The sequence below is a fragment of the Nyctereutes procyonoides genome, unplaced genomic scaffold (genome assembly GCF_905146905.1).
Source record: "Nyctereutes procyonoides isolate TBG_1078 unplaced genomic scaffold, NYPRO_anot_genome, whole genome shotgun sequence".
Taxonomy (NCBI): domain Eukaryota; kingdom Metazoa; phylum Chordata; class Mammalia; order Carnivora; family Canidae; genus Nyctereutes; species Nyctereutes procyonoides.
Window position 1 is genome coordinate 119,325,842 of NW_026575125.1, and position 14,550 is coordinate 119,340,391.

Below are 14,550 nucleotides of genomic sequence, written 5' to 3' on the forward strand. Positions count from 1 at the left end.
GGCGGCGGTCACCTGATCTGCGGCGGCAGCGGCGGCCGAGGCAGTGGAGGCCGAGGCTGTGATGGCGGCGATGGCTGTGGCTCGGGTGCTGGCGGGGACGCGCCGGGCCCCAGCGCTCAGGCAGATGCGGTGGCTGCCGCTGTTGCTGGTGGCGGTGGCGGCGGCGGAGCAGCAGGTGCCGCTGGTGCTGTGGTCGAGTGACCGGTGAGCGTGGCGGGCCGGGCCGGGGCAGGCTGCTCTGCGCGCCGCGGCGGCTGAGGCGCCCTCGCCCGGCTCTGGGGCTGTCCTCAGCGAGCGGCGGCAGAGGGGGGCAGAGGCGGACTGTCCCTTACTCGGCGGCCCGTGGGGAGCCAGCTGGGTCAGAGCTCGGGGCCCCGCGCGTCACGATGGTCGTAAGCCTGCACCCCCCACTTGACAGCACCTCTTCTGTGCCCTGCCAGGGACTTGTGGGGTCCTGCGGCCAGCACCCACGAGGGCCACATCACCAGCGACATGCAGCTCTCTACCTACTTAGACCCCGCCTTGGAGCTGGGCCCCCGGAATGTGCTGCTGTTCCTGCAGGACAAGGTGCGCCCGCCCCAGCCCTCTCTCCCTGTCATCGGAAGAAGTCAGGCCCCCCCTCCCCCCAGGACACCGAGCCCATTCCCCAGGGGAGGCTTCAGTGACCTTGTCTCAACCGTAGGGAAGTGTGGCTCCTCTCTTGGGAAGGCTCCGTGGGAACGGTGAGGGCCTTGAAATGGCACTGACTTGATTCGGTTGAAGCCCCGGGTCAGAGGCCAGATGCCTACCCAGTACCAAGCACTTATACGAGCTACTCTGCGTGTGGGGGGATTATCGTCCCCCTTTACAGATGAGAAGACTCGGGTCCAAGGACGGCAAATGACTTGCCTAGGGTCACTCAGCTAATGGGTGACAGAGCTGTGATCCTAACTTTAATGACGATAGTAGAGGTAATCGAAAAATGATCACTTAATTGAGTGCTTCACATGCACGGTGCTAAGCTGATGTCATTATCTTGGATTCACTGCCAAGGAAACTAAGGCTGGTAGAGGTGCAACCATTGACGAATGATCCGTGGCTTATGCTCACCACACTTGGTTCCAGCCGGAGTCTGTCAGACACCCCCCACTTTGTGCTCAGGCACACAGTTTTCCCTGCCATGCAGGTCTCTGCCTCCGAAGCAGGCATATGGACCATGAGAAGATTCTAGGGCAGTGTAGAATTGGTGTTTGGGAACTTATTGAGCCTCTGCTTATTCCTTCCTCAGGGGTGGCCTGTGTGGCTCATTCTCCTGTGGTCTTGCTCAGTTGCTCTCTGGGCATGTCGTGGTGGTCATGCTGGCCTGCACTCCTTCCAGGAGGTGGTAAATAATGTAGTTAGACGGGAACTCAGTTCTGGTTCTACTACTTACCACCCTTTGGATGTGGGAGATAATCTGTGAATGCCAGTTTCCTCCTCTGTACAATGAAGATACCACCTGTATCAGAAGACTGTGAGGAGGGATTCTTATAAGCCTCGTAAAACACTTTTCCGGGATCCCCCTATGGCATCCATCCATTCATTCGTTGGCCAAATATGGACTGCCTGTAGTGTCCTAGGTAGCAAGTGTTGGGGACATAGCAGCGAGCAGAGTAACCCAAGCCCCTCCCGGAGGAAGCTGGCAGCCTCGGGAGGGCAACAGGTACATGCTAGGTTGGTGTATGATATAATGGCAATGCTGCTGTAGTTTTCAGAGAAAGAAGCAGGCCATGGGAACAGAATGATTAGTGATACCGTTTAAGATAAGGGTGATCAGACAGGGGCTCACTGAGGAGGGCTATCTGAGCAGATACCTCAGTGGAGGGTGGCTGAGCAGATACCTCAGCCATGTGGGTATGGGTGGAAGAGTGCTCCTGGCAGAGGGAACAGTAGGTCCAAAGGCCCTGGGCAAGGAGTGCGCTTGGCAAGCCCATGAAAGAGCTGGTGTGGCTGGAGTGTAGTAGGGGAGAGCCAGGTAGCCAGGTAGCCAAGGGATGACAACCGGGGAAAGGCTGGTTGCAGTTCTAAATGTGGCAGGAAGCTTTGGGCAATTTTGAGCAAGGAGTCCTGAGAGGACACGGTGGTGGTTCCTGGGCTTTCAGAATGAGAGCCCAGGCAGCCAAACAGGGTTAGGATTCCTGTCTAGATGGCAGAGGAGGCTGGGCAAGTGTGTATACTAAACAGAATCAGGTTAGGGAAATGGATTAAGATCGCTTCTGGGCCTAACTGGGAAAAGCCAGAGGAAGCTGGGAGTCGGGTGGAGGGCAGGAGTTGAAGGACACGTCTAGGTTGGAGAGGAAAAGGGATGGGATCGTGGTTACTCTGGTCCGGAGAGCTCCAAGGACTTCAGTGCTCTTTCCCGCAGATTCTACCATCTTCCTCTCTCCCTTTCCACCAAAACCAGGCAGGGAAGGAACTTCTTGCTCTCTTTGAAAAAGGGTCTTGTCCAGGTTGGACATAGGCGGTGCTAGGCGTTGCAGCTGGCACGCAGGTTCTCCTTTTCTCTGACTTCCGCCCCGGGGATGGGGCGGCGGTGGCAGTGGGGGAGCTGCCGAAAATGTTCCTCGCTGTCCCCCAGCCCCTCCCCCAGCTTCCCTCTTCCCCAGCCAGTTCCTCATCTAAAGGCAGGTGGCTGACTCTGAATCTTGAGGTTACGAGTCAGCTGCCTGCAGATTGCCTTCCAACCCTATGACCACCTTCCATGTTTTCTCACCCTACCAGGAAGGAGAAAAAGAGAACCTCCCATCCCTCTACTCGCTACCCCCAAACGTGCCTTTGTCCACCCTTTTGACTAGACCGTGTCTGATTGCAAATGAGATTTGGCTGTCCCTGCCAATGCGCAGGGAAGGTGTCTGCCCCCTGTCCTGGCCCAACCTTCTGAGGCACCTTCTCTGCTTCCCTACTAGCTGAGCATTGAGGACTTCACAGCATATGGCGGCGTGTTTGGAAACAAGCAGGATAGCGCCTTTTCTAACCTGGAGGTAAGAGTCCTCTCCCAGCCAAGGGCCATGGGGGCTCTCCTGCACTCTCTACCTCCATTCAATAAATACTGTCCCATTAGGAACCAGAGGTGCTGGCTTCAGAGGGTAGAAAGGCCTGAGATGTCAGGGACCAGGAGTGTGGGGTGTTTTCTTTCTGACTCTGAATAAGACCCTGGTGTGAGTGTGGGTGTGCCTTTGCCTTGCCAGAGAGGTTTGGGGGCTGGCTCAGGCCTGCTGGTCCCTTGCTAACCTATCCTTCTGTCTCTCCCTGGCCCCCAGAATGCCCTGGACCTGGCACCTTCCTCTCTGGTGCTTCCTGCTGTCGACTGGTATGCGGTCAGCACTCTGACCACTTACCTGCAGGAGAAGCTCGGGGCCAGCCCCCTGCATGTGGACCTGGCCACCCTGCGGGAGCTGAAACTCAATGCCAGCCTCCCGGCCTTGCTGCTTATCCGCCTGCCCTACACGTCCAGGTATGCCCCAGCTTCGGAGCCCAGAGAGTGGTGAGGCTCTGGGCTGTGGTGGCACAGGTCAGCCAGAGACAACGGTCCTCCCGTTCAGTCCCTTGAAGCCCCATCAGAAGGTGCTTTGTGTGTCCGGAAGAGGCAGGAAGGGCCTCTGGTCAGCGGGGACTCAGGAGTTAGTGCCCGGCACTGAGTGAGGCCTGTCGGACCTCCAGAGATGCGGCAGACGTGGGCCCTGCTGGTGCGGGAGCTAGCTCCCTGAGCTGGGACATGTTCCCGGAGCAGCTGGCACAGGGGTGACGAGGGCAGGGCCAGGCAGTCAGCAAAGGTGCAGAGGGAGGAGTGAGCGTGGCCTCCAGAGCCCCCAGCTACACTGTGCTACTTGAACGCGGCCCGTGGGGAAGGACGGTGGCCTGGAGGGGAGGGCATGCTGGAGGCGTAGACAGGAGCTGTCCCGAGGTGGTGGGGTGCTGTCCGGATTGCGGGGGCTCTCATGCTCTGTCTCTCTTCCACAGCTCAGGTCTTATGGCACCGAGGGAGGTTCTCACGGGCAATGGTGAGTAGCAGGGTCAGGGAGGGCACACGTTTTCCAGCCTCACTCAGCCCTTGGCTGCAGAGAGCTGCCTCGCGGCTCCTCCTCAGTCCCTCTTCATTCCCAGGGCGGCTCCCCTGCTCCCCGGAACAACTGGCAGCTGAGCAGAAAGATGCCGGCCCCCCGGGCCTCGCCCCTCCACAGCTGGGCAGAGGTGTTAGGGCATCTGTGGGCCTTCTGAGTGAGAGCCTGTGGAGCCAGTCTCCACTCCAGCAGCACGAGTCCTAGAAGTTTGGGTTTGGGAGACCAGCAACGTTTCAAAAAACAGTTCTGAGGACTCCTTTTCTGCCATAAAGGGCAGTCGTTCCCCACGGAAAGGTCATTGAAAACGTATAGGCGGATTTGGAGTTTTCTTGATCTCTGTCTTGTGTAAGTTAGTTGGGGCTTGGCATTAGGGAGGCAACTACTGAGGCCGGCCGCAGGTTTCCCCAGGGAGGCTGGGGTGGACGGGTAGGAGGAGTAGCTGCTCTTGGGGGGCCTTGGTGGAAACGGAAAAAACGAGTGAAGCTGGATGGGAGCCGGCTCTGGGAAGGTCTCAGCGCCCCACCACAGAGGACGTGCCAGTTGCCAGGGGTGGGAGATGTCTGCTGGCCCCCACCCCAACGACGTGATCCCCCTGAACCCCACTAATGTGGCGCATGGAAGGGCCCGGCCTCATGTCAGCAGTCTTCTGTGTGGGACGGCCAGATGGTTTCTAGCCGGCGTTAGGGTGTTGCTGTGAGGAGCTGCCCACGACCTGGTCCTCTGCTCTCCCTGTTGCTCCTCAGATGAGGTCATCGGGCAGGTGCTGAGCACACTCAAGTCTGAAGATGTCCCGTACACAGCGGCCCTCACAGCGGTCCGCCCTTCCAGGGTAGGCAGCGTAGCCTTCGGCAGGGCTCTGGGAGGTGTGGGCAGCCACCGCAGGGCGAGTGGGCCTGGAGGGTGTGTGGCTCTGAGCAGAGTGCCTTAGGGGGGTCGCCTTCTTCCCTGGGCCTGTGGAGGCCGGGGTGGGGGGACCAGGATGGACCAGAAAGTCCTGCTTCCTCCTTCCAGGCGGTAGCTTTCCTTCTTATCCGGTGGGTCTTATTTCCTGGCTTGGTCGGATGGTATGTCCAAGTGTTCCTACTTTGGGGAGATCAGGAACATCACAGGGCTTAGGGCTCAGCCAGGAAAAGCTTCCTGGAGAGGGGCCTCTGAGCATGACCAATAGAACTGCAGATGCTAGACGGGGTGCCCAGTGGGGACACTGAGCGCAGGTCATGTGATTCTGGGCCATTCTGAGAGAAGGCTTGTGGGTTGTTTGTGCAGGTGGCCCGTGATGTAGCCATGGTGGCCGGGGGGCTAGGTCGCCAGCTGCTGCAGAAACAGCTAGCGTCGGCTACGGTCTATCCCCCTGTGAGTTACAATGATACTGCCCCCCGGATCCTGTTCTGGGCCCAGAACTTCTCGGTGGCATACAGGGACCATTGGGAGGATCTGACCTTCCTCACCTTTGGGATCCAGGAGCTCAACCTGACTGGCTCCTTCTGGAATGACTCCTACGCCAGGTAAGGGCAGGTACCTGTCCCTGCAGGTGGGTGGGTGTGGGGGAGGTGTTCACTGTGGGAAGCAGATGGGATAGTGGGGTGGGGCTGCTGGAGGGCTCTGGGGATGGGGCTTGCTCAGAGTTTTGCCTCTCCATGCCTTCTAGTCCTTTCCTGGAACCTTGGTTGTTAACACTTCCCAGTCACCTGGGAACCTGACACTCCCCTACCCCTACCCCTGCCCTTAACAGCCTCAGGGCGACTGCCCGGGGGCATCTCCCAGGCCTGAGGTCCTTTAAAGGCTTCTGTACCCTCCCTGTGTGGAGAGACAGACACAGAGACAGACACAGATACTGACGGACAGACTACCTTTATCCCCAAAGCCCAATCTAGGCATCTAAGTAACCTCAAGGGGGAGCTGAAAGGAGGGGCAGTGGGCTCAGGGAAACCAGAAGAAGGTGCTTTCAGCTGGAGGTGCGGAACCTGGGTGCTGGTTTCTGAGCTGGGTGTGATAGGGCGTCAGTTTTCCCATTTGTCGTTGGGGGGGCACTGCTTCCCGGGAGGCTGTAAGGACCTGGGGCAGCATAGATGGGCTAGGCCAGAGGAGCTCGCTCTCTGGCTAGATGCTAAAGGCCCTCCCAGGGGGCAGGCTCACCTCTTACTCTGGCCCTGCAGGCTTTCGCTGACCTATGAGGAACTCTTTGGTACCACAGTGACATTCAGGTGAGTCGGAGGTGCAGTTGACATGTGGGCAGGCTGGCGTGGATCCAGCCTTCCCAGCTGCCTGACACCCCACATGCCTGCCTCAGGTTCATTCTGGCCAACCGCTTCTACCCAGTGTCTGCCCGGCACTGGTTTACCATGGAACGCCTCGAAATCCACAGCAATGGCTCTGTCGCCTACTTCAATGCCTCCCAGGTCACGGGGCCCAGCATCTACTCCTTTCACTGCGAGTATGTCAGCAGCCTTAGCAAGAACGGCAATCTCCTCGTGCCCCGCCTGCAGCCGTCTCTCTGGGAGGTGACTCTTCGGGACTTCCAGGTAGGGAACGTGGGGCCCAGACTGGAGATAGTGGGGTACTGGTAGAGAGGCGGGAGGGAGCAGAGACCCGATGGCGTCGCAGCATCTCTGGGTCCGGGCTCGGGCTCGGACATGTAGTCCAGAATCCTGTCCCACAGTGCTCCCATCCCACGAGATTTGGACTACCCACTAATTTGGGCACGGTGGCCCTCACTGGGTCTCCCTCGGTGTGGGGCCACATGGTCCTTTCTCTCCCCTCCCAGATCCAAGCGTTCAACGTGAGCGGCGAGCAGTTCTCCTACGCCAGTGACTGTGCGGGCTTCTTCTCCCCGGGCATCTGGATGGGGCTGCTTACCTCTCTGTTCATGCTGTTCATCTTCACCTATGGCTTGCACATGATCCTCAGTCTCAAAACCATGGACCGCTTTGACGACCACAAGGGCCCCACCATCTCTTTGACCCAGATCGTGTGACCTTGTTCCTGTGGGGGGGTTGCAGGCGTGATGGTGTCCAGGTTGTCAGTTTCCCACCTCCAGGCATCCTGGACCGAACGGCTTCCCCTCTTCCTAACCGTAGCATGAACCCCCAGTTTCCCTCAGCCTGTCTTGTTCCCCGTTCAACCTACTGAGGGGCTTCCCACCCCTATTTGTACCAACAAGGTGTACATATTCTTCATAGATAGTAGACAAATCTCCCAGGCCCGGTCATTGTAGGAGAGGTCATGAGTTCTATGGCCCTTCTCCTCCCCCTTATTTATTCTCATCTCCATCTTCACCCCTTGCTGTTTATAGTGCTTTTGTGTAGCAAATGCTCCCTCCCCGGGCTTAAGGGGGTCCCTGCAGCAGCTACAAGCTGGAGGTTCCCTGAGTTTGGGGGGTGTGGAAGTACTATTTAACCGCCCCGCTTGGCTGGTGTCCTTGTCTTTTGGTGATGTTGTGCTAATAATAAGCAGTACATTGGGGTTTATCTCTGTGGCCTGAGAACCAAGGGGCCTCCACAGCAGCTGGTCCGGGGGTGATCACTGGTTTTCTGGCACGTTCCAGGCAGGAGTGCCTGGCAGGAGCCTGGGTTTCTCGGTGGTTTCCTTCCTAATAAAATAAAGACAGGTTGACACGCTCCGGCCTCTTGTCCCTCATTTCTGCGCTGGGCACAGGGGATGCCCTGGGCTGAGGGCTGCCGCGGGAGGCGCCCGGATGTAGCCGCACCGGAGCCAGGCCCAAGGGGAGGCCGGAGGGTCTAGGGCAAGCCGGGCCCGGCGGGCGACGCTACGGAGGGTTTGCGGCGCGCGGGCAGGGCGCGGCGGCCGGCGCCCGCGGGGAGGGGCCCGTCGTGACAATAGCCGCCCTGCCGTCCCGCGGGGCCGCCCCCGGCTGCTGCAGCAGCGCGCGCCCGCCGCGCCCAGCCTCGGGGGGGGGGGGGGGGGCGGGGCGGGGCGGTGGGCGCGCGGCTCCCGCGCACGGATCCCTCGCGGCCGCAGCACCGGCCGCCGGCCGCCCCGCCCCGCCCGCCCCTCTCCGGCCCCCTCGGGGCCCTCGGCGGGCGGGGCCGACCGCGCAACGGCGCTGGCGCTGGGGCCCGGGCCCGGGCCGCCCCTCCGGGCCGCGCGCCGGGGAGGCGGGGGCCCCGGCGGGAGCGGCGGGACGCGGGGAGGGGCCGGGACTCTTTGACGCGGCGGAGGGGTCAAGCGGCGTCGGCCGCCGCCATCTTTGGTCCAGTGCGGCGGCGGCAGCGGCGGCGGCTGTGGTGAAGGAGGAGGAGGAGGAGCGTCGCGCGCTGCCAGCTAGGCCTGACCATGGACGAGGAATACGATGTGATCGTGCTGGGGACCGGCCTCACCGTAAGTGCGGCCTCGGGCGCCCGGGAGCCCGCACCGGCCCTCCTCCCCGCGGCGCCGCCGCCCCCGGCCGCCGCCCCCATCCTCCGGCGCGGCCGCCGCGCTGCCTCCCCGGCGCCCGGCTTCCCGAGACGACAGCCCCGTGCCCAACCCCCACCTCCTCCCCCGTCCGCGACATCGTTTTCTCGACCGCCGTGGCCCGTCTCCGTGACACGGTCCCCTCCCTGGCCGCCCCCTCGGCCCCCGGGGCCCGACGCCCGGCCCGTCCCTCCCTCCCTCCGTGTCGAGGCCTCCTGGGCCCGAAGACGCAGCCCCGTCGGCCCGAGGCCCCCCCTCCGTGCCCCCGACCCCGCCCACCCGGCCCCCACCCGTCATCCGCGCCCCTCACCCGCCCAGCATCCCCCCCTCCCCTGGCCTGTGGTGGTTCCGGTGGGGATGAAGTACAAGGACCCTGGCTAAGGGGGGCTTCGCCTGCGTGGGCCGTCCTCCTGCGTTCCTGGTTTCTCATGGGGCCCGGGGACCCAAGGAATGTTCCAGAAGGAGCAGCAGTGGGGCCAGTGAGCACATTCCCGCTACCCCACCACGGTTTCCCATGGAGATTTCGGGCGGAGTAGTATGTGCAGCCTTTGTCCTTGGCCTGCTGACAGTAACTGCGGAGGGCGGTTCTGCTCCCCTTTCCCCGGACCCTCCTGGACAGCTCCCCTGGAGACACTGCTCTGCCCGTGTCAGGGTGCACGAGCCCCTCCCGCGGCTGGGCAGGCACAGGGGTCAGAGGCTCCTGTCCTTTGAGGGAAGAGCAGCTCAGGGTGGGGCCTGAGATTGCGGGACAGTGCTCGGCCTTTCTTCACTTCCCTTTCTGGTGCCCTTGGCTGTTCAGCTGGATCTCCTCCTCTGTGGCTCATTGTGTCTCGTCTGCCTTTAAGCATGGCCCTACCTAGGTAGATGACTTTCTTGGCATGGAAGTTGCCAGAAGACCATCCTTGGGTCTGCTGGACGCTCTTTTTCTCAGCACCGTTGTTATTTGTCTTCCCTCATTCAACCCTTTACCCAGCAAAGTTACAGCAGAGACTGGCCCGGTGAAGTGGTCACCCCTGATTTTAGGCAAGGCAGCCTAAAAGGTGGAAGGACCATTCACTGGAGCAAAGTCGCTAGCTTTGCTCTCCTCTCAGGTTTAGGGTGGGGAACAAATCAGGGCTGCTGGTGGGAACGTGGGCAGGTGGGAGTGCCGCGCATGTTGCCCTCTTCCCCAGGAATGTATCTTGTCCGGCATCATGTCCGTGAATGGCAAGAAAGTGCTGCATATGGACCGGAACCCCTACTATGGGGGTGAGAGCTCCTCCATCACACCCCTGGAAGAGGTGAGGCTGCCAGGCCTGGACCCATCCCCCAGTAACCTCTCCCGTAGGGTGCCACAGCAGCTCCCCAGGTTTTCTGGGAAGGGGGGCAGGGACAGGAAGCGATGGTCCTCGAGGTGCCTCTCTTTCTCCTGCTTGCAGCTCTATAAGCGTTTTCAATTGCTGGAGGGGCCCCCTGAGGCGATGGGCAGGGGCCGAGACTGGAACGTTGACCTGATCCCGAAGTTCCTCATGGCCAATGGTGAGAGGGATGAAAGAGATATTGTGGGCGGTGGTTACGATGACTAGAGTAGGGTCAGGCTCCCGAAAAGGGACAGCCACACCAGCTAGGGAGCTTCTGGGAGGGGGGGGGGAAGTATGCTGATGTTGTTTTCGCCCCACCGCCTCACAGGGCAGCTGGTAAAGATGCTGCTATATACAGAGGTGACGCGCTACCTGGACTTCAAGGTGGTGGAGGGCAGCTTCGTCTACAAGGGGGGAAAGATCTATAAAGTGCCATCCACTGAGACCGAAGCCTTGGCTTCCAGTGAGTACACGTTCCCATGGCGAGGGGCAGAGAGCAGGGTGCCCCTTGCCCAAGGGAGCGTTCCCCGTGCAGTACCGGAAGCCCGCTTGCTCTGTGCTCCCTCAGTTGCCTTGAGCCGCACGATGGATGCCAGGAGGGAAGTCCACGTGCCAAGGGGAATGCGTGGGTGGTTGCTCTATCTTGAAAGACTTAAGCCTTTTGACAAGGGCTGGACTCGACCGGTGAAATATCCCCAAGTGTTGCAGCCAGGAGGGTCCTCAGAGCTTGTCCAGTCCAATCCCCTCTTTGTACAGATGGGGAAACAGGCCAAGAAGCTCAGAGAGGCTAATTTAAAGTTAACACTGCTGTCAGCAGCAAAACACAGCTGGGAGCAGGGTGCCCGCTTTCCTGGTCTGCCTGGTGGTAAGGAGATGTTCCCGGTCTGTGGCGTGAGGGTTCTTCTCACGTTGCCTCCATAGATCTGATGGGCATGTTTGAGAAACGCCGTTTCCGCAAGTTCCTGGTATTTGTGGCAAACTTTGATGAAAATGACCCCAAGACCTTCGAGGGTGTTGACCCCCAGAGCACCAGCATGCGTGACGTCTACCGGAAGTTTGACTTGGGCCAGGATGTCATCGACTTCACTGGCCATGCCCTGGCCCTCTACCGCACTGATGAGTGAGGGGAAGCTGGCATGGCAGACCGCCCCCTGTTGGCCTGCACCCTGCTCTCCCCGTTCCCGTGTGCCGCTCCCTTGACCCACCCTGCACATTTCTCGTACTCAGCCACATGCTCATCCATTGCCTTTTTTTGTTGTTCCTTCTTTGCATTTATTTGACCCGTAATCTTCCCCAGGCTGTAGAGGGTGGTGGGGGAGGTCGGCCTGGTGCTTGGGTGGAGGTGAGCTGGGTTTGCTGCCGCTGGAGCTTCTTCTCTTGACCCCGTCCTCCCAGCTACCTGGACCAGCCCTGTCTTGAGACCATCAACCGCATCAAGTTGTATAGTGAGTCCCTGGCTCGGTATGGAAAGAGTCCTTATTTGTACCCACTCTACGGCCTTGGTGAGCTGCCCCAGGGCTTTGCAAGGTGAGGGCATGGTTTCTTTCTGGTGACAGAACTCAGGAGGACTAAAGCCAAGAATGGAAATGGCCCCCCTGAGCATCTAGCATTCGTAGTTTCCCTGCATGGTCTAATTTACTTCCTGCCGTGCTTGGATGACAGGGTGGGGGGCAGTGTGCTGCAGCAGGGCGTTGAAGTGCAGGCCTGCACCAGCAGGCTTGCTTGGCTTCCAGCCTGAGTCAGGCAGCACCAGGGCTGGTCCTGGAGCTTTAGAACCTGGAGTCAGGGATCCCTGGGTGGCACAGCGATTTAGCGCCTGCCTTTGGCCCAGGGCGCGATCCTGGAGACCCGGGATCAAATCCCACATCGGGCTCCTGGTGCATGGAGCCTGCTTCTCCCTCTGCCTATGTCTCTGCCTCTCTCTCTCTCTGTGTGTGTGTGTGACTATCATAAATAAATTTAAAAAAATTAAAAAAAAAAGAACCTGGAGTCAGAGGGCTTTTCCAGAGGCCTTTGTTCTGTTCCCCAGAGGAGCTAGCTGTACCTTCAGGCCACCCTCATACTAGCTCTTTGCAGAATATTCTAGGTGGAAGCTCCAGAGAGGAAGGAGTACTCCGGATAAAATCCCGAGTCTGTGGCAGTGACAGAGCTGGGAAGAACCACCAGGTCTCCTGAGCTCTGCCTGCCTAGGGCAGCCTTCTCTGTACCCCACTGCTGGTGGAGGGAGCGCACAGTGGCACTAGTCCCTGTTTCCTCCTGGAAAGGGATTCTCTGGTCGTTCTCCCCACCACAGATTGAGTGCCATCTACGGAGGGACATACATGCTGAACAAACCTGTGGATGACATCATCATGGAGAATGGCAAGGTGGTGGGTGTGAAGTCTGAGGGAGAGGTATGTCGTCGCCACAGTGCAAGCATCATGGTCTGGGTGGGGCTTGGCCGCTTTCGGGGCACTCTGCCCAGTGAGTGACGCTGGCCCTGCTGGGCCTGCTGCTAATCAGGTCCAAGAGCCTTGGGCTGGGGACCAGAGCTCCAGAAGAAGTCCACGTAGCTAATTCTGTTGGCGAGAGGTATCTCAAACCCACGTGCCGCGTCAGGGACCAGGGAGTGTTCTTGATCACAGTGTCTCAGCAGAAGGGTTTTCCCAGCCCTGCATAGGGGGGCCAGCTCCCTGAAGTACAGGATGAAGCGGAACACTATAGGAGGGTCAGTGGTGACAGCTCAGAGGAGCGTAGTGCCGGCCCTCACTGTGCACTCAGCCCCACAACCACCCAGGGGAGTGCTTGGATGGGCCCGCTGGTGTCTTCACAGGTGGCCCGCTGCAAGCAGCTGATCTGTGACCCCAGCTACATTCCGGACCGAGTGCGGAAGGCCGGCCAGGTTATCCGCATCATCTGTATCCTCAGCCACCCCATCAAGAACACCAATGATGCCAACTCCTGCCAAATCATTATCCCCCAGAACCAAGTTAACAGGAAGTCAGGTAGTTGAGTCTCACGTGACTTCTTCCAGTGTGTTCTCTCTTGAGAGTGGCTCTGCCTTTCTCTGTCACTCTTGGGACTGCCTAATCCCTGCATGGAAGGACGGGGACCTGCGTAGCAGTCCCCACAGCTTGGGGCCTTAGCGATTAGGTGGCTTGGACTCTCCTCTGTGAGGGTGGGTTTGGATGCTGCTTCCTGGGCAGGGCTGGGGAGGAGTGGGCCGGCACACCTGAATCGAGTCCAGCCTCCAGGAGCCCTCTGCCCATGTTGACGGAGACCCTTCTTGTGGGCAGACATCTACGTGTGCATGATCTCCTACGCACACAACGTGGCTGCACAGGGCAAGTACATCGCCATTGCCAGCACCACAGTGGAGACAGCTGAGCCGGAGAAGGAGGTTGAGCCTGCCCTGGAGCTCCTGGAGCCCATTGACCAGAAGTGAGGGGCTGGGGCCGAGGCTGAGGCTGGGGGGAAAGAAGGGGGCCAAGGGCCTGGGGGGCAGAGACCAAGGAGACGAAGGCTTGTTGCGAGGTCTTCCCCCTCCCCTCTCTGCCCCTCAGGTTTGTGGCCATCAGTGACTTATACGAGCCCATTGATGACGGTTCTGAGAGCCAGGTAAGCAGGCTGTCTTGGCCCCAGCTCCTAGCTGCTCACCCAGGGCCCTTGCCCGACTCACCTTGGCCCTGGGCTCTGGATGTTTCCAGGTGTTCTGTTCCTGCTCCTATGATGCCACCACACACTTCGAGACAACCTGCAATGACATCAAAGACATCTACAAGCGCATGGCAGGCTCCGCTTTTGACTTTGAGAACATGAAGCGCAAACAGAATGACGTGTTTGGAGAAGCTGACCAGTGATTGGCGACCCCACCCCAACCCAGCCCTTGGTGCCCCCTCTCCTGACCCAAGTCTGTTCTCCTCGAGGGCTGGGGAGATGGGTGTGGCTGGGCACCCCGGTTTTCAGCATTCTCTGCTTCCCCCACCACATTCTACATTCCTGTCACCCACCTCATTGATTCACTGACCAAATCCTTAACCTTAGCGATGGTTTGGGAGACGGGGGGGTTGGATAGCATCCTCTTTCTTGGCCCTTCCTTATTCTGGGAAGAGGGTTCTTCTCCTTGTGTGTGTCTCTTCCCCCTCCACTCTTAATTCTTCTGCTCTGTTTGGGAAGAACGTGGAGGAAAAGCTGACTTCTGCCCCCACTGCTCTTACCCCTACTGTAGTGGCCTTTGGAGATGCCCCCTGCCTCCCCCCACCAACTCTCTTGTGTGTTGGAGAGAAGGGGCCCTCCCAGCACAAAGTTGCATTCCTCCCCCCCCCCCCCCCCGCCCTCGTTAATTTATTCTAATTTATTAACTCTGGCCCGCCCGATCTGAGAAGGGAGCACTGTGCCTCTTGCCCGCAGCCTTGTGGTGCGGCCTGGGAGGGGAGAGGGCTTGGGTGCGGCCCAGTTGAAGGTTGATCTTGCTGTTTTTGTTTCTTGTTTTTGTGTTTGTGTTCTCTGGCATTTGCTGAGAGAGAAAAGAAATGTGAGCAAAGCAGAAGGAGGTGGGAAAATGGATCCAAACCCCAGTATGCCCTGCCCCACCCCACGACCTGTCCCTTAGTGGTGGGAACCCCTTACCTTGCAAAGTGAATGTGTCCCCTTCCCCAACCTCTAGTGTATTTCACAGAAAACTTCCCAATAAAACTGTGTTGAAACCTGAGCCCAGATCTTTAGTCTTATTTCCCAAA

General features: G+C 59.4%; 2 protein-coding genes across 3 annotated transcripts; both read left to right on the plus strand.

Moving 5' to 3' along the window:
• Positions 1-15: 15 nt before the first annotated feature.
• ATP6AP1 (ATPase H+ transporting accessory protein 1) lies at positions 16-7,696 on the plus strand. Its single transcript, XM_055339094.1, has 10 exons — positions 16-204; positions 441-567; positions 2,925-2,999; positions 3,279-3,472; positions 3,979-4,019; positions 4,823-4,908; positions 5,346-5,584; positions 6,236-6,283; positions 6,370-6,601; positions 6,844-7,696. The coding sequence occupies exons 1-10, from the start codon at positions 62-64 to the stop codon at positions 7,051-7,053; spliced, it is 1,395 nt and encodes a 464-aa protein (XP_055195069.1). The 5' UTR covers positions 16-61; the 3' UTR covers positions 7,054-7,696.
• Positions 7,697-8,260: 564 nt separating this feature from the next.
• On the plus strand, positions 8,261-14,522 carry GDI1 (GDP dissociation inhibitor 1). 2 transcript variants are annotated; one of them, XM_055337730.1, is made up of 11 exons: positions 8,261-8,417; positions 9,665-9,772; positions 9,911-10,010; positions 10,161-10,295; positions 10,754-10,952; positions 11,228-11,359; positions 12,126-12,225; positions 12,645-12,816; positions 13,108-13,252; positions 13,375-13,429; positions 13,519-14,522. In XM_055337730.1, exons 1-11 carry the CDS (start codon positions 8,373-8,375, stop codon positions 13,669-13,671), a joined length of 1,344 nt encoding a protein of 447 aa, XP_055193705.1. In that variant the 5' UTR covers positions 8,261-8,372; the 3' UTR covers positions 13,672-14,522. The 2 variants fall into 2 exon arrangements, with proteins under 2 accessions (XP_055193705.1, XP_055193706.1); XM_055337731.1 differs by lacking the exon at positions 11,228-11,359.
• The last annotated feature ends 28 nt before the right edge of the window (positions 14,523-14,550 follow it).

Coding starts and splice junctions, on each gene's coding strand:
- ATP6AP1 (XM_055339094.1), top strand. CDS start 62: ATGGCGGCGATGGCTGTGGCTCGGGTGCTGGCGGGGACGCGCCGGGCC. Junction 568..2,924: donor TGCTGTTCCTGCAGGACAAG/GTGCGCCCGCCC, acceptor CTTCCCTACTAG/CTGAGCATTGAGGACTTCAC. Junction 5,585..6,235: donor TGGAATGACTCCTACGCCAG/GTAAGGGCAGGT, acceptor CTGGCCCTGCAG/GCTTTCGCTGACCTATGAGG.
- GDI1 (XM_055337730.1), top strand. CDS start 8,373: ATGGACGAGGAATACGATGTGATCGTGCTGGGGACCGGCCTCACC. Junction 9,773..9,910: donor CCATCACACCCCTGGAAGAG/GTGAGGCTGCCA, acceptor TCCTGCTTGCAG/CTCTATAAGCGTTTTCAATT. Junction 13,430..13,518: donor ATGACGGTTCTGAGAGCCAG/GTAAGCAGGCTG, acceptor GGATGTTTCCAG/GTGTTCTGTTCCTGCTCCTA.